This window comes from Arachis stenosperma, chromosome 5 (genome assembly GCF_014773155.1).
Source record: "Arachis stenosperma cultivar V10309 chromosome 5, arast.V10309.gnm1.PFL2, whole genome shotgun sequence".
NCBI classification, from domain to species: domain Eukaryota; kingdom Viridiplantae; phylum Streptophyta; class Magnoliopsida; order Fabales; family Fabaceae; genus Arachis; species Arachis stenosperma.
The window spans coordinates 7,529,624-7,550,930 of record NC_080381.1 but is presented as its reverse complement, the minus strand read 5'-3'; the positions used below and the strand labels follow the sequence as shown (position 1 = coordinate 7,550,930).

Here is a 21,307-nt window from a genome sequence, read left to right as displayed (position 1 = left end):
TATTATTATTATTATTATTATTATTATTTTGTTTTTGGACAGAAGATTGTTATGTCTAACAGAGAGAAATATTGGGGATTGATTTGTACATTAATTTTTTTGGAGACTAAAATGTCCATTTTTAAAATCTTTGGGACTGATCTGAGTAATTACTTTGCCGGAAAATAAATTGAGGACTGATTTGTCTGCCAGAGTAAAACCTTAGGGATTGATCTGTGTATTAATTTTTTTTGGGAACTAAAATGTTCGATTTTAAAATCCTTGGACTGATTTGGATGATTATTCTAATAAATAATAATCAAAATAGTAATTAAATTACGGAAATTATTTTTAATATGAAAATGGGAATTAATACTCAAAATAACCCTCTAAATTTGACTACCGATTCTCTAATTTTTGATTGACCCAATTTATATCCTAAAATTTTAAGACGTGGTTCAAATTGGCCCTTCCATCTAACTCCGTCACCGGAATGATGATATGGCACCCAAACTTCACCACATGCCTCTCCTTCTTTTTACCATTGCCATCACCACTTCTCCTCTACCAATACCCTCCCTCCCCCAACAAACAATAACATTCACAACCCATCAACACCCACACATTTTCACCGCCATTTATGAAGGCCTTTCTATTATTTGATCATTCTCTTTCTCACCATTACCATCACCATCTTTCCTCTACCGACGTCTTCCCTCCCCAACAAACAACATTAACAATCACTAACATTAAAGTAGCGTTTGTTTTGAGGTATTGAGACAGAGACTGAGAGACTGAGATTCAATATCATGTTTGTTGGTTCAGAGACTGGTACTAAAATTTCTGTCTCTATCCCTAAAATTTCAGTATTTTAGTACCTCTAAAAAATAGGGACACAGGAGACTAAAATTTTTAGAAATGGAGACTGAAACTTTAATAACATTTTATACCTAAAATATCCTTATTTCAATTAATTAATTCTAATTTTACCATTTGTACAAATTAAATTAGAGTTTCATTCTTATTTCAATTTTTGTCTCCCACTTTGCACCAAACAGAATACTGAAATTTATTTCAATCTATATCTCTTAGTCTTTGTCTCTCAGTCTCAGTCTCAGTCTTTCCGTCTTTGTCTCTCCACCAAACGCTACCTAACAAATTAAAGAGAAATAGGAAAAAAAAAGAAACACAACACCACACTTTAGATCCCTCTTAATAGGAACACAAAGATGAGTGCAATGGGTGAGAGTGCTTCAAACTTGGGGTAATGGGTGATGTGACCTTGTAATTGATGGTAACATTGGGAATGCATTGTTCAACATGTATGCTAAGTGTGGTTATATGAAAATGGGGTTCAAGATTTTCAACATAATTGTGCATAAGGATGTTATTTCTTAGGGTGTCGTTATTTGCAGCATGGCAATGAATGGTTACAGTAAGCAAGCATTGCAGTTCTTTTCACAAATGGTGGTTCATGGTGTTGCCCCCTAACGATGTCACATTTATTGGTTTGATGTTTGCTTGCAGTCATGAAAGAATGTGAGTGTAGGTGTTATGCTCTTCAAAACTATGGTGATGAAAATGTGTGGGTGTTGGTGAGTTGTGAATGTTGTTGTTTGTTGGGAAAGAGAGAGTGTTGGTAGAAGGGAGGTGGTGATGGCAATGGTAAGAGGAAAAAGGAGAGGTATGTGGTGAGGTTTGGATGCCACATCACCACTCCAGTGACGGAATTGAAAATTAGAGAGTCAAATTGAGTTGGTGGTCAAATTTCGGGGGTCATTTTGAGTATTAACTCATGAAAATTGAGATTATTTTAGTTGAATATTGATATTTGAAGTGTATTACATTATTGTGAAATTATTCAACACGCCTCCCATGTGTTGACCAAATGTCACGTGTTCAACACGCCTCCACGTATTGCAACACGCCCCTCACGATGTTGACTTTCCACCAACAAAATTCACCCACCTGTAATTACACAAAATAATTTCATTTTCAACAAAAACACCAATATTTTTTCCATATAAAAAAAGCAGCCATTAAATTATTCTCTCAAAATTTTCAACATTCATTAAATTCATCTCTATTCAACTTTTTACTCAAACTCGGTTGTTTTCACTTAGGTTTTATTTGAATTTATGAGAGGGTTTAAATTTTTTTTCCTAAAGTTAGGAGGGAGTTCGAACTCGAAATTTCTAGACAAAGATAAAAAATTGTGTCATTTGAACTATAACTTAAACTATTTATATATGTAAAATAAATTAATATTAGTATTAGGTCTAACAGTTTATGAAAGTTAATTATTATATAAATATCTTCGACATAAAAAATACTGAATCATTTTTGGATATCAACGAAATATAAAATGTAATGAAGCTATATGGTCTTAGTGTGAAGACTTGCTAGAAATTTACAACTGTAGTAGCTAAAGCAGCTGAGCCAGATTTGTTATATTTTTATTGGCTATTCGACACGTGCATCTATACAACTATTTCAGAGCAATTCAACCTCATTTATACTTCTCAATTCATCTAACTTTGCCACAAACGATAACTACTAAAGGTGAATTTAATTTTCATTCTTGTCACTGAATAGTTGAGTGGAGAACAACATCTTAATATAGGCTCAAGCATAGATACGCATTGTCTCCTTATTCGCATCGGCTGAGAGCACTTTAAACCGGTCATGAAACCACATGAAGTAGACTGTCATTTGCTATACATCTTATGGGACGGAAGCTCACCCAATAGCTTGTCAAACCATTTTCACGCTGGCTTCTCATCAGGAATAAACTGTGAGAAATCAGTGAGACACCCGCTAACCACCTCGCCATCAATAGGAAACACCAATTGGTACACAACGTCCTGTAGTGTGATCTGCATTTTTCAAAAAGAGGTGTACGTTTCAAGATGCCACCGCTCAATGAATGCACTGATCAAAGGTTTATTCAATCTTGTTAGGTGGTATAACCTGACGGTTTTCAAGTATGAGATGCACTTTTGGCAAGTAACGCATCACAAAATTAAAAACTGAACTTAGTCATACTTTAATAAAAATTCTAGTAACAATAATATAATCAACTAATAAATACATCAATAACATCACTATCCTGCTTTAAATTATATGAATTAAACCAATAGACAATAAAAGTAGCATGTTTAACAAACAATAACACTCGTGCACTGCACATCATTTAGTCAGTAGACACGATATTCTTCTTTTATGATCACACTCGTGCGTGATTCTTGAAAAACTCTTCAAATCAAACTTTGAAAATGACCTAAATGAATAATCTGTGGCCAATTATCGCAGTTTTTATAGCACCTCCCAGATAAATCTCTTTTTTTTGTGATTTTTGCATATTCTCATTCTTTTCTAAACCGCGATATATACTAGTAGATTTTGTCTATGATTTTTTTTTATAATTTGTAATGTAAGACTCTGGATTTTTAAAATAATTTAATAATAAATTTATTTATAATTTATTATATTTAATTAAGGTTATATTTTAAGAAATTTTATATATAAATTAAGCAATTTTTATTTACAATTTAAAACTTTAGTAATTAAATAATAATAAGAAATTTATATGCTTTAAGTTGAATAATTAGATTTTTAATTTTATTTTATGATTATAAAGAAAATTAATTTTTATTATCTTTAATTGTGGAATTAGAATATTTATTTGGAAATAAATTTTAGGTTAATAATTAAATAGTATTTTTATAGATATTATTATTAGATTAAATTTAATTTTTAATTAATACTCTGCATAAACACTAATTCCCAAATCAATATCCTAAATCCCTTAAACACACATACAAAACCCTAATCTCCACCGTCATTCACCCACCGTCATCTCCTTTCCCCCATATATACACTAACACAACAACATCGGCAAAAAAACAAAAGGAAAGAGAGAAAGGGAGATCCGAGAGTGAGGCTGTGACGGGGAAGGGAGAAGAAAGGAGGGGGAGATTGTGCATCCACTACGTGCCATCACTGCCGCGTCGCAACTTACCAGAGAGAGAGAGAGAGCCGAGACCACACACACACACACAGAGAGAGAGAGAGAGAGAGAGAGAGAGAGAGAGAGAGAGAGAGAGAGAGAGAGAGAGAGAGCCTGAGCCTGAGGAAGCTGGGTTGTCGTCGCCAATCTGCTGGAGGTTGACATAGAGAGTGCTCCTGAGAGGAAGTCGTCGTCGCTGGGTTGCCGTCGCCAATCTCCCATGGCCACCGCCGGCAAGCTTCGAAGAGAGATAAGCTCAAGGAGAGAGAGAGATCGACGGTGGGGGTTTCTGTTCGTGCAGTCGTGCCTCCACTGCCACAGATCTGTCACCGTCTCCACTGCCTTCACCGTCGCTGATGTCGTCCTCTGCCACTGTAAGCCTCTTCTCCTGCCGTTCTAGGAGCTGTGCTCTGTCGCCGTTGAGCCGCTTTGCTGCTACTTGGTTCAATTTCTTAAATAGTTGCAGTAAGTTTTTCGTTCCAAAAAGTTCTTTTATCGCTGTTCTATTATCTTAGTTGAGGTTTTGGCTGCATTAATTGTTATAAGATTGAGTTTCGGTTATTATATGTTGCGATTAGAGTTGCTGTGGAAGTGGTTTGGAATTGAGGTTGCGGCTGCCGAGGTTACAGGCTGAGAAGAAGGGGGTTTTGACGCGCTGTATAGCTTTCAAGATTCGACGAGTTGAGATAGGGATTTTTCATAAAAATCTATTTTATATTATAGAATTGTTATAAATAGATATTGACGTGAAAAATATATTTCTGTGATTATGTTTGTCTTATGGATGTGGTTGTTTGCCGAATTGAATTACTGATTGCTTGAATGGTGTACGGTTATTGATAAGCAGTTGATTTGTAAAGTTATTTGGTTGAATATTATAAAAAGTGGTTTCTCTTAGTTTTGGAATGAGTTTGATAATAAAAAAGGATCGGCATTGAAAATGATTTGATTTTGAAAGTGATTTGATTTTATAAATGATTTAATATTAGAGCTGGTTTAATTTTAAAAAATATTTATTAATGGAATTAGTTCGATTTTAAAAATGATTTGGTACTAGAATTGGTTGGATTTTGGAAGATAATTGAGATTTGAAAATGGTTTGGTTGGGACCCGTGAATACTGGCAAAGTCCGAATTTTAGAGAAAATGCTGTCGAAATATTTATAAAAATTGAAACTTTCGTTTGAAAAGTGGTTATTTAGAAGATTTATTTTAAGGATTATATGACTTGATTTTGAGTCATTAAAAAAAATATTACGTTTGAGTTTGATTTATATAGAAAAGAATGAATTATGTTTTAAATTTGAATTATTAATGAACAAAATAAGAGAAATGATAATGATTGAATGAGAATGATGAATGATGAGATTATGATTTCAAAGTATGATTTTGAATGAAATTGAATGATAATGAGAATGGGTTTGAAAATAAATTTGTAAGTGAATGAGATATGCGACTCCGGGTAAGAGGCAATGGCGTTGTTCACTTACTCTGGGAAAAAGATGAGGAAGAAGAATGATAAAAACTAAGTTTAAATTATGAAATTGAATGAATATAAATGATATATGATTGTGGTTGATTGATGACAAGTATGTCTCTGTTTTCTTTCTAGTTGTAAAGGTGACAGGGCACCTATTCCCTCTAATAGTGACATGGCACATAATCCCTCTAATGGTGACAGGACACGTATTCCCTCTAATGATATTAATGCATACCAGAGAGACAGTGTCCAAATTAGCTACTGGACATGTCGGGTTTGGCTATATAACCGACAAATGAGCTCATTAGTCATAGAGCAGACATGCATCATATGCATTTGCATGCTTTGATTTGGTTTAAATTTGTTTTGATTTGCCTAACTGCTTAACTGTTATTAACCATTATCTGAGCTACTTGCTGTAATTGCTATCTATACCTGTATTTTTCTTGTCTATTTTGCCCGTGTTTGTTTTGGTGTGGCACTTTTGAGATTGAGTTTTAATACTAAATTGATGATAGTGTTGATTGAATTGCTTGGGCCGGAGGTCGTGATTGGTTCCTGATTTAAGATTTAGTAAAGTATGAAATATCAAACTAGTTCAGCATAGATTTAATGAACCTATGTTTGGAACAGTTTGGTCATTCATACAGTTTAAGAAACTTTCAAAGATTTTTCTTATACGAAAAGAAAAGTTTTAGACTCCTGGATAATTAACTGATTTCTTTTAAAAAGGGTTTTGACTTTTTGGGTGATTAAACCGTTAGTTTTCAAACTATTCATAAGACAACAATAATCACTGACTTGAAAATAGTTTTCTTATTAAATATCTTTTTATGACAATTCTAAAAATTCCACGGTGAGACCGTGTGGTTAGGTTTTCACTCCCTACAACTTTATCTTTTCAGGAAACGGAAGAAGAAGCTTACGAAGAGTTATATTGCGTTTTGCTTATACGATGTATTAGTTTAGATGTTTATTTTTCCCTCGCTATTAACACTATCTTATTGTAAGAGAGATAGGAATTATGCCTTGTAATAAAATGCATGTATGTATATTTATAAGCTACTTATATAAGAAGTCTTGTATATAAATATATGTTTGTTTGTTTTTAAGATAAAGTAGTTTTTCAGTTTTCAAAAAAATTAGCAATACGTTTCGAGTCAAAGACTCCTATTTTATTATTAAATATATGAAGTAGTCGTAATACTTTTTATTATTAGAATGACGCAATCGAAAGCATGACATTCTGATAATAAGGGTGTTATATATAACAATTTTTTTATTTAATTTTTGTTCATAAATCGTTACACTCTATAATAGTTTATACTTGATTTATTTTTTACATAAATGGTGAGATTTGTATAAAAATTTTATACTCTATAATGATTTATATAAAATAAAAATAGAACTCGAATATAATTATTTTTATTTATTGTATTTGAATAATATTAAATTGTGATTTATTTAATTGTGTAAATTGTCAACATTTAAGGAACTATATTTTGATTGCTTACTTTTATTTATTTGCGTGAGATAAAAAGTACCTAATAATAATAAATTAATAATAATGGATATTTCAGTTCGCAGTCAAGCAGCACCCTTCTAGACCTTCTGAGGTCTGAATGATAGATATACCCTTCCTCCATGGTGTTTAGGAATTAGGAGTATCATTGCATGAAATGAACTATAGTTCCAACAATAAGTTTGAATTGGCCGATTCGATTAGATTAAGTGAAAATTAATTATTAGACCAATTTGATTTAACATAAAAGTTAATTGTTAATGAAACCGTTAAAAAAAAAAAGAGTTAGGAAAAGTAATAAATCGATTAAATTAATTTAATTTTTTAATAATTAATCAGTTTAAAATAATAAAATAAAATATTTTTTTTAGTTAAAATAATTATTTTATATATAAACATATTATTTGTTATATTTGATTCAACTCTAATTAAATTTTAATTGGATCTATAAATCTGTAATAATTTTACTAATTCAATGATCCGTTGGATTTTTAGACTCTTGGAATGATGTCGAGACTTGAGTTTGAAATTTGAACTTTGAACTCTATGAACATAAGCTTAGCACACATGAAAATAGTAATGTATTCCATAAGTCTAAATGCGTTGGTTTAATTTCTTTGTTGTTATGACTTAGTCGCTATTTAGTAAATAATTTGTTGAGTATTCTTATATAAACACTTATATTAAGATTAAGAGTTTAGCTAATATATATTACTGTGTTAATTAGGATTGTATATGGATAGAATTGTATCGACTATACTCTAATATTTTAATAGAATTATTTTAAAATTTTAATTTGATCTTAAATTAATCTGAAAAATTAACTTATTCAAATTGAATTGACTTGATATAAGATTAGTATATATAATTTTGTAAATTTTATATAATAAATTTTTAAAAAATATTTTAAAAATTAAATTTAACAAAGATTATATCTTATTGATAGTAAAACAAATTATTTTAAATAAAAATAATAATATATAATATAAAAAATATTAATTGAAATATATATTTTAATTATAAAATACGATTTTGGATCGGACCTATTCGAAGTATTATTGAACTTGATGATCCGAAAATAATATTGGATTAAAATGACAAATTTAAAATTGACAAAAATATATATGTTTTGGATTGAGCTATGCCGATCTTGAATACCTTTAATCTTAATATTATTAATTAAAGGATAAAAAATATTTTTTATTTTTAAAATTTGTTAAAAGTTTTAAGAATATTATTAAATTTTATTTTGAATAAAATTTTTTTAATTTGTATCAAATATACTCCTAAAAATTGATTTTTTAAAAAATTTAAGACCAATAATTTAGCAACAATTTTATAGAAACAATCTTAATTTCAATATAACTAAATCAGATATAATTGTCTTACATTTATTATTAGATTAGTCCATAAAAATTAGCTCTCAAGTACATATTTAATGTAAATAAAACTTTTTAAGAATAAAATTGAAATAAATTAAAATAAAATTTATAGATATTTTTAAAATTTTTGATAAATTTTAAAGATAAAAAATATACTTAAATAAATACGTGTCCTTCTTAAAAAAAATATTAATCATAACTTTCATAGGTGTCCTTATTAGAGCGCAAGTACATGTTAAATAAATTCTAATTTTAATAAGTTGATTGGTATTTCACTTACTTAAAATTCTGTTTATAAAAATATTACGTGCACAAAAAAAAATTAATCTTTAAATTAATTACTATGTATTCAATAAATACATATGTTATTAAAATTATTTTTAATATATATCTATTTTTTATTTTAATTTATATATTTTATATAAATAATAACTAATTTTTTTTGTACATGTAATATATGATAGATATGTTTATTAAATTAAAAGTTTACTAATACTCAAATGGGTGGAATAATGAGTTTCTTTGTGGTATAAAAGAAAGAAGAAATTCGTGTAGATCAATTAAACTATTTAGAGTAATTGAAAAAACACGATGTGATCTTCTAAGTCAGGACGAGGAGAGTGCCAAACACAAGACACCAATCTAGAAGAGGCTCCAGCGTAATCTAATCTCCTTCACGAATCACACGTTGGCCAGCAAAGCCAAACCCGATCCTTATCATTTTCACATGATATATTTGTCGTCGATGTGTATCATGTTCGCCCATGCATGCATGGCATCCATAATACACATAACTAATAATGCTAGCCTTGATGGTTGATGATGGTCATGCCAAAGGGCAATGCTAATGCATGGATCTCTGCCTCTCAACTCTCAAGCTAGATTGGCGCTTGCATGGTGACCTATAGCCCATTAGCCCCTCTTTAACAACTACTATAACTTTTAACTAACCCTTCACTCTAAAAATCAACTATTTTGAACTGTAATCCAAAGCTAAATTGCACTATTTACTTACAGAAAAAATCGTACTAGTGCTCTAAAAATTAATATAAAAAAATATATATTCATGATCTAAAAAATTTAACTCAAAACAAAAATGATTCTATTTGATCTTATGAAAATGAGACTCCCCTCTGTTTATAAAATGTAACACTCCATTTTATAAATAGAAAGAAATATTATTTAGACATCTTATAGAGAAGAGTACTATCATTTTCTCTTATTCTTATATTACATAAAAGTGATTACACCAATTGCACGACGTCGTTTCTTTCATATTTATAATAAATTCACCATATACATGAAGAACTTGTATAGGCTAATGGAAATTCCTAATTTTCATTTTGGGGTGAAATGTCCTCCCTTGTTTTTATGCAGGCACTTCATTATTGCGCTTGGTCTAAAGAATGTATGATCTTCAACAAAGAAAATCAAATAAACCTAATTATTGAATGATATAACATATGTCATTTCAAGAATACAATTTCTCTTCTCTGATCTGTATTCTGATTAAGCGGTACAAGTTAAACAATTTGCTCAACAGTCAACATATACCATGTGCCTAGAGCTATTTCATCTTGTCATGGCCCCGTGAACATTTTCTTACATTCCTTGGGGAGAGATTTTCAAGCAATTTGCCCTGAAAATAGTGATTAAGAACTAACAAATTAAAGGCAAATTGGAGGTGACAGGCTACATCATTGTCCCATTGACCTTTTTTTTTTCTTTTGTCTTGTAATATCCCCAGCTTCACACTCGGACAGATTAAAGAGCGTTATTGAAGGAAGTGATCTATCTAATCTCAGCTAGCTAGCTAGGGTAAGCATGCATCCCAACTTCAAGCATTGCACGCATATAATTCCACAAGACTATTCCTGCTCACGGGTCCTTATCTATGAAAGTTCTCTCCCTTATTATATGCAGAATTATTCATATCACCAAAGGTATGCATGTTAAGTTTGGAGTAAAAATAAATAAAGTAAAAGTTTTTACCGATGAATCAATGTATACATTTTTTTAATATTCTAAATAGTAAGGTTAAACGATATTTACATGTAAACAATGCTACATGACCAATAAAATTGATAATTTTTTGACAATACTTGACTAATATTCTACACTCTAAGTATCCAATTTAAAATCATCAACACTAATCCTAACTCCTAATAATAATATAAAAGTAAGATGTTGGCTAAAAATGTTAGCTAATATTGATAAAAAATTTTGATCCCTAATATTTCTCTTTACATATTATCGCTACAGTTTCTTAGGCAATGACTGATCGGCAACAAAACCATAATTTTATAATTTGGATATGTGTGTATGAGAAGTGAGTTTGAATCTATTCATAACATGTAAGCAATTCAACATATATATACATGATCACCTTTAGGCCGTGCATTTTGATCATAAATGCTTTGGTTCTGATTATGTTGGGGAAATAGTTGATTGAAAATGAAAACTACATACTAGATCAGCCTCAAATATTGATGAATGGCCAAGTGGCCATGAGTCCATGACCCATATAAGACTAATGTATGTGCTATACATTATTCGGGGTCTAAATCCAATAATCCAGAGTAACATATCTCAGTTGGAGAAACCAACAATCTTATGCAAATTGATTTGAATCATTATTTTGATGATGATTAGTCGTTATGCATTATATGAAGGGGACCCTTTATAGGGTGGCATGATGTGAAAACACCAAACTAAAAACTGTATCTGATTTGTACGGGTGCTAATCTATCATTAATACACTGCTGGGTGCACAAATTATTGCATAGACTATCTGCTGCTGTACTACATACATACCACGGTGATGAGTTCATCAATTAAATTAAAGAAGCTGTGCTGCTTCTATCATGCAGAGAAGTAGTGATTATGGGGGACTGAATAGTAATCTTCCATTGCTGATTGCTATGCCGTTATGACCTATATGCTATATGTGCCAATTCACAAACTTCCTACATAACGAACACAACGCAAAAGTAGAAGAGTAATAATTTTTTTTCCGTGTGCTTAGTATATATTACATATATTCATTTAATATTCCAGATAATTTCTTACAATATATGACATGGATAACTTGAACGTACGAATTTTAAATTGTTATAAGACACAAAAACAGAGTATATATAATCTATGACATGAATAACTTGAACGTACGAATTTTAAATTGTTATAAGACACAAAAACAGAGTATATATATATATCATTTAGATAAATTATGATATTTTGGTATTTTATTAATATTAAAATATAAATTAATTTTTAATTATATTTAATATTTTTTAAAAGATTATTTATGCAATTAACATAAAAAGTATTTATTTTTATTTATGTGACATTATTTAATTAGATACATGTGTAAAATAACATTAACATTAATTTTTTTTAATTACATAAAATATTTAAAATAATTTTTTATTTTAATAATAATAATATATATTATTTTTAAATTTATTTTAAAAATACATGTTAAAAATAAAGTTAAATATGTTGGGAAGTAATAATATTTAAGTGTATTAAAATATGTTCGACAAATTTTTTTTATTTTTTATTAAAATACTATTAAATACACAAAATATACATCTCAATAAATATCGATAAATGTAATAGCCAAAATATATATCAGAGACAATAATTCAGCAAATATCCTTATTTTATAGCTTACAATAAAATTAGTGAGTTGCTTACTACTATGCTCCCCATGAAAATAATAATAAAAACAGCAAACTTATCCCATTATTTTTATTAAAACCACTTGTCTGAATCTATTTTTGGTTGCCATGATTACATATTAATAGCGAATTGTTTAAATCGAGCTAAGTCAGGGATAATTTTTTTCTTATTCTGAAATAAAATTTCAACTTGAAATTTTGCTTAAAGAATATAAATAACGATATACTTAAATCAATCACGAATGCTATAGTATCGTCTACCTTTGTCCAATAACAAATGTTATAGTCTTATAGATAGCTAGTAGTATCCAATTAACATATTTTGAGCTTCTAGTCTTTGCTAAGTATAATATCCATAGTGACTACTTACATGAAATTATTATGTAAAAATAATAATTAAAAATTATTAAATAATAATTTAATTAAATATATTAAATTATTTAATAATTTTTATTTATCGTATTCAAATAAAAATTACCTGAGTGGTCATCAAATCCATTCATTATTGCCCCCTATGAATTTTCCTGTGGTCCTATTCACATGTTAGTCTGTTAGATCAATAATGCACAATTTTTAACCAACCTGAACCCAGTGGCAACTTTTCAGTTTTCAATGGTTTAACTTAACGTTATTAATTTCTCATTTCCAAAATATGAATTTACTTGTCACTAAATCAACCAGGGCGAAAAAAGTTAAAATAAAATAAAATAAAAATTCAAATTATTATTCATTGTATGTATGGTGCGGAACAAATTACCAAAAATGGGCCAGGAACACTCTCTTCTATTGTTGTGGATGGGAACATGAGAAAAGAATTTCAAACTTCTCACGTTGATACAAACGCCAGAGACGCCAATCAACATGCAACCATCTCATCCTTTCCACACACCACACACCATTTCTGCTTCCATTTTGCCCCTCCTCACATCTTAAAATTTCGATAATGCCACTCATATATTCCTTCTTATACCCTCTAATTCAGGCACTCAGCTGTGTTTCTTCTTGACATTAAAACCTTTGTTTTGGTAAATTCACATGGCCGATGATTTGTTTGATTACCGTTGCTCGGAAACTCATTTGAGGTTCAGGTTCCAACTCTATCCTCGTTGGTCTTTATTTTCCCGCATGTTGGTTCATTTCAGCTTCAGCTTCTTATTTCAAAAGCAAGAAGAAAAAAGAAAATTAGTATATATAAAAAAAGAGTTTCAAATTCCAATTTTGAAGGGATAAAAAGTACTTCTCTTCCCCTTGCCATGAAGAAAATGTAGAGGGAATCTATAAATATAAAAGATGAGCTTTGAGCCTATAATACCACCACTGATTCAATCCTTTTCTTTTCTTCTTAAGATTAATGAAACTATTGTGAGCTAGGAATCTGTAACTGCCATGGTGGATCGTGGTCAAGAGAATAATATTGCTGCTACTACTCCTGACTTGTCCCTGAAGAAGAAGGAGCTTCTTTCTAGTGCCATGAAGAGAACGAGTGAATGGTATTCTTTCATATCGATATGCTTACGTTTTCTTTCTTTGATACAAGAACCAAAAACCAATGAGATTAATTACTTAGTACTTAAATTACAGGATTTTTTCTCAGGAGATTCCAAGTGATGTTATTGTTCAAGTTGGAGAAGCTTCATTTTCCTTACATAAGGTAGTGAACCGATTCAAACATATTAGAATAATAACAATTTCATATTCAACTTTTGTGCTTCATGTCTAATAATAGAATTATAGAACTTAAATTAGGAAGCAATACTATGCATAGAATTGTTATTTTGATCATCAATTAAGGTTGAATCATTCTTTAACATATATTACATACTGTAATTGCAGTTTCCATTAGTCTCCAAGTGTGGATATATAAGGAAACTGGTCTCAGAATCCAACGATGCTGATGTGTCCTTGATTGAACTCTCTGATGTTCCTGGAGGAGCAGAAGGATTCGAACTGGCAGCCAAATTCTGTTACGGAATAAACTTCGAGATAACTGTGGAAAACATCGCCATGCTTCGCTGCATGGCGGAGTATCTCGAGATGACAGAGGATTATGCAGTTGGAAACTTAGTTGGAAGAACTGATGCTTACTTGAACGAAGTGGCACTCAAGACAATATCAGGGGCTGTGTCTATATTGCACATGTCAGAGAAGCTCCTTCCAGTGGCAGAGAAAGCGAAATTGGTGAGTAAATGCATCGATGCCATTGCATACATAGCCTGCAAGGAAAGCCAGTTTTGCACTTCTTCTGCAAGAAGTGACAGTGGCTCTGATGGAGTTGTGTCTCATCATCAGAGGCCAGTGGTTGATTGGTGGTCTGAAGACTTAACGGTTCTCCGAATCGACATCTTCCAGAGAGTTCTAACTGCAATGATGGCTAGAGGGTTTAAACAATATGCTATTGGTCCCATTCTAATGCTCTATGCACAGAAATCTCTACGAGGTTTGGTGAGACCCCAGGCTAAAATGATTGAAACTGTTCAAAGTGGATACGCTTTTTAGATTGCATTTAAAGGTGTAGTTGAGAATCGTTAGATAATCTAATATGTTTAACTAAATTACTATCTAACAATTCTCAGTTTATCAACTTTACACAACTGCAAGTGAGTTGGCACCTCAAATGAATTTCTGTAGCTCTTTCTCAGAAGGTGGAAACTCAGATGCATTCGACTTCACGTGAAGTTGATAATTGAAAACCGTTAGATGAAAATTTAGTCAAATCAGTCAAATTATCGAACGATTCTCAATTATCAACTTCGCATGAAGTCGACTTCTCCTGATTTTTTCATCTTCTCAGAAACAGTGTATCCAAATGCAGTCTTATAGATTCAGTCAGTCTTGACATCTTTTTTTTTTTCTCCTTCTTGTTTAGGATATATTTGCAAAGGGAAGGAAGAAGATTGAGCCGCGACAAGAGCACGAAAAGAGGGTTGTTTTGGAGACAATAGTGAGCCTGTTGCCAAGGGAGAAGAATGCAATGTCTGTAAGCTTTCTGTCTATGCTGCTTCGCTCGGCGATATATCTGGAGACGACGGTTGCTTGCAGGCTTGATTTGGAGAAGAGGATGGCCATGCAGTTAGGACACGCTGTCCTAGATGATCTTCTTATTCCTTCTTATTCATTTACTGGGGACACATTGTTTGATGTGGATACGGTGCAGAGGATCATGACCAATTACCTTGAATCTCATCTTGGGAACCATTTAGTCTATAATCAAGATGTTGAATACTTTTCGCCTCCACAAACTGATACCGAACGGGTTGGAAAGCTGATGGAAAACTACCTATCTGAAATAGCCACGGATCGAAATTTAACGATCGCAAAGTTCACCAGTCTGGCTGAATTGATTCCTGAACAATCAAAGCCAACAGAAGATGGCATGTATAGAGCCATTGACATCTATCTCAAGGTGCATTCCCTTTCTCTAAAATAATTTATGTTTAATTATGTATTTTATATTTATTCTTGTGCATAAACTCGTAGGCTCATCCTAATCTGAGTGACATGGAGAGAAAGAAAGTATGTGGCGTGATGGATTGCCAGAAGCTATCGCGAGAGGCGTGCGCGCATGCGGCACAAAACGACCGTCTTCCGGTCCAAACCGTGGTTCAAGTTCTCTACTACGAACAGCAAAGACTACGTGACGCCATGAATAATGGAAGCAGTGCGAGTGGAGAATCTCCTTCTTCAGGTCAATCCAAGACCAGTGTATTTCACCATCCGGTTTCAAATGAACTCTCCACATTACGCAGAGAAAATCAAGATCTGAAATTAGAGCTTGTGAAACTGAAAATGAAGCTAAAAGAGATCGAGAATTCCACACTGATCAAATCAGGAATTAGCAGCCCTATGATAAGTGCCTCGCCTTCTTCTGCCGCTGATAAGCCTCCTCTGCCTCGAAAATCGTTCATAAGTTCTGTGTCCAAGAAACTTGGAAAACTCTCTCCTTTTCTACGTGCTGATGGCATCGCACCTTTCTCCAAAGGTCGCACAAAACCAAATAAGAATCGCCGCCACTCCATATCATGAGGCTTGAAAATACAGGACTACTTTTCCTTCCTTGTTTTTCTTTTCTTTTCTTTTTTGTTTACTACTAAATTGTGTGATGCCGTTGTAGATTATATGTTTTGATCATGATCAAATGAGAAATATATTGTAAAGGGTGTTGAAAAATTAAATATATAATTCCTTGGTTGAATTGCTGTCTAGCTAGCTGGTGACTGGCAACAATGCAAACTGAATTCAACATTGGTATTCATTGGAAGAAATGAAGAATCATTCTTCCAATCAGATTAAGCCAGTTAATTAATAATGCAAAATTCTAGATAACCAACATCTTCTATAATCTTTAGACAATATTTTAATAAATTAGCCAATTTCATAATAAAATATAAAAATATATTTTAAATTATTAAAAAATAATTTCTAAATCTTAATTAAAAAATATTTAAAATATAAAAAAAACATCAAAACCTAATAAAAAGAAACATTCAAAATCATTAAAATAGAATATCTAAAACCTAATAAAATAAAATATCCAAAATCATAAAAAATAAACATTCGAAAATATCTAAAATTTAAACACTCAAAATCTAGAGGTATTATTTGTTTTCATTTATTTTTTAAAGATTACCATGTGGAAACGCTCTTTAATGGCTTTAACAGGTCATGACTTTTTAAGTTCGTCGTCAAATTCCAGGACTCACCCTGGATAAGCGGTGGAAACTACCAAGCTGAAGTACGGTAGGGACAGAAGAAATTTCTGGTGGAGCGGTGAAATACGTAGAGATCGGAAAGAACACCAACAGCGAAAGCACTCTACTAGACCGACACTGATACTCAGAGACAAAAACTAAAGGAGCGAATGGAATTAAATAACCCAGTAGTTCTAGTCGTAAACAATGAATACTAGGTACTGCACGTATCTACCCATTTTCAAAATAATATCTAAAAGCTCTAAAATGTAAACATATAAAACTTGGGTATAAAAAACAGATGAAATAATGCCTCCATTTTATTGGTTTGCTTTCATTTACTTTTAATTATATATTTTCAAAAAAACAACTAAAATCTCTAAAATTTAAACATTCGAATTCTAAGAATATATAAGAAACATTCGAAATTCAAGTATAAGAAACATTATTTTTTTATTATAATTAAAAGAGTTTTTATTTTGTTTAAATTTTGGATTTTTTCTTAGGTTTTAGATTTTTTTACAATAATTTTAAATATTTTTTTGTTACCTTTCATTTTTTTTGGTTAAGTTTTGGATATTATTTTTACAATAATTTTAGATTTTTTATTTTCTTTTAAATATTTCTTTTTATTAGATTTTAGTGATTTCTTTTTATTTAATTTTGGAATTTTTTTAACTTTTAGAAATTTTTTCGTTAGGTTTTAGATTTTTTTTTTAGACTTGTTTGTAACCCAACTAATAATTAGTTGTTATTGACAAGTACCCTAATTAATTATCTAGCATGATTGATTAATAATCTAGGATACCAGCATCATTTCTAACAACAAATGAAGCCATAGATTGGACATGGATGGGGTGCCATGGGTCATTACATCTTGCTGAAAGGTGCTCTTTTATTTATCTTTTTTAGGTAGTTTTTTATTTTAAAGAAAAAAAAAGGAAATATTTGGATAGATATTCTCAGTATTTTTAATAAATATATTATTTTTCTTTTTCTTCCAAAAACTAATAGAAACAAAATCTTAACCACTAATAATTATAGTAATAACAGCAATATAAAAGTCGTTTACTGTGATGCGTAGAAATATAAAAATTATTAAAATTGAGTTTGGTCTAATTTTACTTCAAAAATTAGTTCAAGTAATATCTCACATTTATAAATTATTTAAAAATTATATAGAACTTATAATATATCCTTTTCTTACAATAAAGAATAATTGTTTGTAGTGTATTTGTAATGTGATATTTATAGATGATTATCCTAATAATATTAAATAGAAAATATTCGAATATGATAGTAGAATCAAGCAAGTCTAATTTAACTCTAAAATCTAACTCAAACAAAAAATCTCTCTTATAAGTTATAACATATCTAAAAAGTCATGTTATTGAGAACAAAAGTAATATGCATTTTGAAATTTGAACGATCTTAAAATGGATCGTGATCATTAACCAAACAAAAAAAAGAGTCATGAATCAAGGTATAGAAAGGACAGAGCATTTAGCCATTTACATACGGCGATTGTAAAAATGAGGTGAATCAAGCTACTTCTGACTTCTCAGTTTTCACAGTGACATTTTGTCTTCTCAAAAATAACTGGACCAAAAGATCACCGCACCCTAGGATATAAAATCTGAGAAGAGAGATTGGTGGGGTCTTATTTGCAAAATAATTAGTCCTTTGCGATAGAAAAAAGCTTTTGAGAAAGGGTAATAATACTAGAAGTGACAGCCTTGCAGTGTCGGTGTTGATGGTCTAAAACCCAATCATCAAATAAAAGTAAGAGACTATGATTTGGTTTCTCAATTGTATGAATATTCCAAAGCCATTAAATGTAGTAAGTTACAAATGTTTTTTAGTGTACACGCAAGAGAATCCTCTGTCCATGTGATGCTAGACAACAACTAGATTGCCAAATTCTTGTTGATTTGTAAGTTCATGAATTATTGATTGAAACTAAATTCTGTATAGCTAGCAAGAGATAAATTAATTAAGGAGGACATAACAAAAAAGATTATTAGTAATAATAAAAGTTTTAAATTTTTTATTTTATAACAAATATATTAAAACTTAAATTTTATAAGTTTTCTATAAAAAAAATTAATAATCTTAAAAGGTGATCTTAGAACATTGTAACTATACTTGTTATTTTTGAGAGCAATAAATAAAATCATGCATGTCCGCGTTTGCAGTAAAGCAGTGATCACTCACCCTCCTCTCCCATTTTTCAGTGACACCACCACTAATAAGTAATAACACTAACACTAAATTGACAGAAGCAGCACTCATCATTAGAGATTTGTCTTCTAATTAACATGATTTGAGATTATTTCAATATTTAACTTAATCAACCAATTAGCTGGCTGGGTTGATTGCTTTGGAGAAACGTCTGAATGTTTGCTATGGCTGGGTGATAGGACAAAAGATATATATGAATTTTGTCATATTCAAAAGATGCTTTCTTTGAAGGATTGAATTTCTTGTTCTATTTTCAGGCCTCCACAAAGCCTGAAATAGACATGGTTGGTTGGCATGAAAGGAACGTTTTCATGATAAACGTTGATGACAGAAAAAGAATATCATGTAACTTCTAGTCACAAAATCAAAGAAATATTAGCCACCATAACCGGTTAAACCATAAAACTTAGTACTTTATACACAAGACATCATAAAACTGCACTTGATAATAGTCAAAACAGTAGTAAATTAAGCAGATATATATATGTATCACATTGACCATAGAAATTCTCATGTAATGCTAAGGCTCAATACTTGAAGAAGTGAAGGTGGCTGTTTTGATCTCTCTAGTCTTGATTGTTCTTCAATAATATGGTAACCGTTTCTAACACCACTACTTGAATGTGGCACTTGGACAAGGCCTATAATGCCTCCACCTAATTCTTCTCTATGGCTGCTATGATATTGATGGGTCTTGAAACTTGTGTTGTTGTGTATGAAACAGGATCCAGAACCAGAACCAGAAGAAGAAGAAAAGCTTTGACCTGAATCTGAAGTTAGAGGTGATGCCTCAACAACTTTCTTACGGTTGTAGTGACTTGAAGGCCCTAGAGTCAACTCAATCTCTGACTCTTCAATTTCACTGATTCTGCTGCTGCTGCCTTCCATCTTTTTCATCAGTGCCTGCTGAATCCTATACAAACGGTGAAGTTCATACACCTGTTGAAATTCAACATTCCAATCTAGTTACTATTAGGACAAATTATTATTTTTATATAAACAGAAAGGGAAGAAGAAGAAGAAGAAGTACCTGTTGTTTGAAAGTTTGTTCATGTTTTAGCATGGCCATCCTCATGTATTCTCTGTCACATGGCCTAATGAGCTTCTTCTCCATTATTGGATATCTAACTGCTAATTAAGCTTCTGCAGTATTAACTAATAACTATACTTTGGTGGAAACTTGTGTTCAGATGTTCATGAATGTTTATCATTCAACCTTCATATATCAGTTATCAATTTGATGTTACCTGAAATGATCAATGGAAACATCATATTGTTTATGCTGAAAATAGCTATGTTGGTGTGGGGGAATGTGTGTATATATGTACTGCTAAACTATAATAATGGCATTGAGCCCTAATACTACAAAATGATGACATCAACTTCCCTTTATGCATAAGTTGTCTGTTTCTTAGTCCCATGCTTCCCTCATTCCAAAAATTTGGACCACAAACTTGAATAACAAAAAAATATCTTCCATTCCCTAAGTTATTTGCTGAAATTTTCTCACCATAAATAATTTCTTTTACCACAGATATATAAACGTACAGATAGAGAGAGAATAATACATAACCAACCAAGTATGTACTTTCTCTTCTTTTCATATACTATCTCTCTTAGATATTTAAACCAAAAGGAATACATATATTCTTGGTATAATGTCATTAATATTAGGGCCATACAGAGAACCATTAATAGTGCTTATTAGTGCACCACTTTGCAAGTAATGATTTCTAAACATAGATATATGATGATAGATCATTTTCAATGCTTTATATGGAACCTATGCTATATAGCAAAATTCTAAAATCAAAATAAAACCTGATGGGAAGGTGAAAAAGTGGCCCAAAACCAAACTATATAATAAAATTCTAAAACATTGTTATGAAACAGTGGATTAAGTTCATGATAAGCTTCTCAGAACAAAGCAAAGCTATTAACAGAAACCAATTACCTGAATTCCAAGCTCAAAAGATTGTGAATAATCAAATAAAAAGTGCAGGTTCTGACCTGTGAGATTTCATTGAAGAAGATAATCCAAGAAAAGGAACGTAGCTCTCTCAAGGAAAGAAAACAAGCTCCTTCAACTATATATATATGGCCACATAAAGTTCAGCAACAACCTTGTTTTATTTGAGAAAATTAAACACACTACTTGCTAGTAGACTGCTAGATCCTCAGTGTATATAGATAGAATGATGCAATGAAACTATTATTTGAAGAGTTTTGAGATTATTTTCTCATCTCACACAGGAACCAAGAGTGCTATTGCATGAGGTTTTAGGCATGCCAAACAAATCTGAAATCCCAGTGCTTTGACCAAT

At 31.1% G+C, this 21,307-nt stretch overlaps 2 protein-coding genes across 3 annotated transcripts; one reads left to right on the top strand and one right to left on the bottom strand.

Annotated features, from left to right (window-relative positions):
- Positions 1-12,917: 12,917 nt before the first annotated feature.
- LOC130979692 (BTB/POZ domain-containing protein SR1IP1) lies at positions 12,918-16,246 on the top strand. Of its 2 annotated transcripts, none has more exons than XM_057903212.1 (6): positions 12,918-13,136; positions 13,402-13,544; positions 13,636-13,705; positions 13,888-14,496; positions 14,921-15,457; positions 15,532-16,246. In XM_057903212.1, exons 2-6 carry the CDS (start codon positions 13,441-13,443, stop codon positions 16,075-16,077), a joined length of 1,866 nt encoding a protein of 621 aa, XP_057759195.1. In that variant the 5' UTR covers positions 12,918-13,136; positions 13,402-13,440; the 3' UTR covers positions 16,078-16,246. The 2 variants fall into 2 exon arrangements, with proteins under 2 accessions (XP_057759195.1, XP_057759196.1); XM_057903213.1 differs by having other exon boundaries at positions 12,941-13,142.
- A 2,929-nt stretch (positions 16,247-19,175) lies between these two features.
- On the bottom strand, positions 19,176-20,253 carry LOC130979962 (uncharacterized). Its single transcript, XM_057903537.1, has 2 exons — positions 20,014-20,253; positions 19,176-19,922 (listed from the first exon to the last, which is right to left on the bottom strand). The coding sequence occupies exons 1-2, from the start codon at positions 20,095-20,097 to the stop codon at positions 19,494-19,496; spliced, it is 513 nt and encodes a 170-aa protein (XP_057759520.1). The 5' UTR covers positions 20,098-20,253; the 3' UTR covers positions 19,176-19,493.
- Positions 20,254-21,307: the final 1,054 nt, after the last annotated feature.

What these genes read in the sequence shown, in the direction of transcription:
- LOC130979692 (XM_057903212.1), top strand. Translation starts at nt 13,441, where the DNA reads ATGGTGGATCGTGGTCAAGAGAATAATATTGCTGCTACTACTCCTGAC. An exon ending in CTTCATTTTCCTTACATAAG is followed by an intron (nt 13,706 to 13,887) that starts GTAGTGAACCGA and finishes CTGTAATTGCAG; the next exon opens with TTTCCATTAGTCTCCAAGTG. An exon ending in CCATTGACATCTATCTCAAG is followed by an intron (nt 15,458 to 15,531) that starts GTGCATTCCCTT and finishes ATAAACTCGTAG; the next exon opens with GCTCATCCTAATCTGAGTGA.
- LOC130979962 (XM_057903537.1), bottom strand. Translation starts at nt 20,097, where the DNA reads ATGGAGAAGAAGCTCATTAGGCCATGTGACAGAGAATACATGAGGATG. An exon ending in AACAAACTTTCAAACAACAG is followed by an intron (nt 19,923 to 20,013) that starts GTACTTCTTCTT and finishes GAATTTCAACAG; the next exon opens with GTGTATGAACTTCACCGTTT.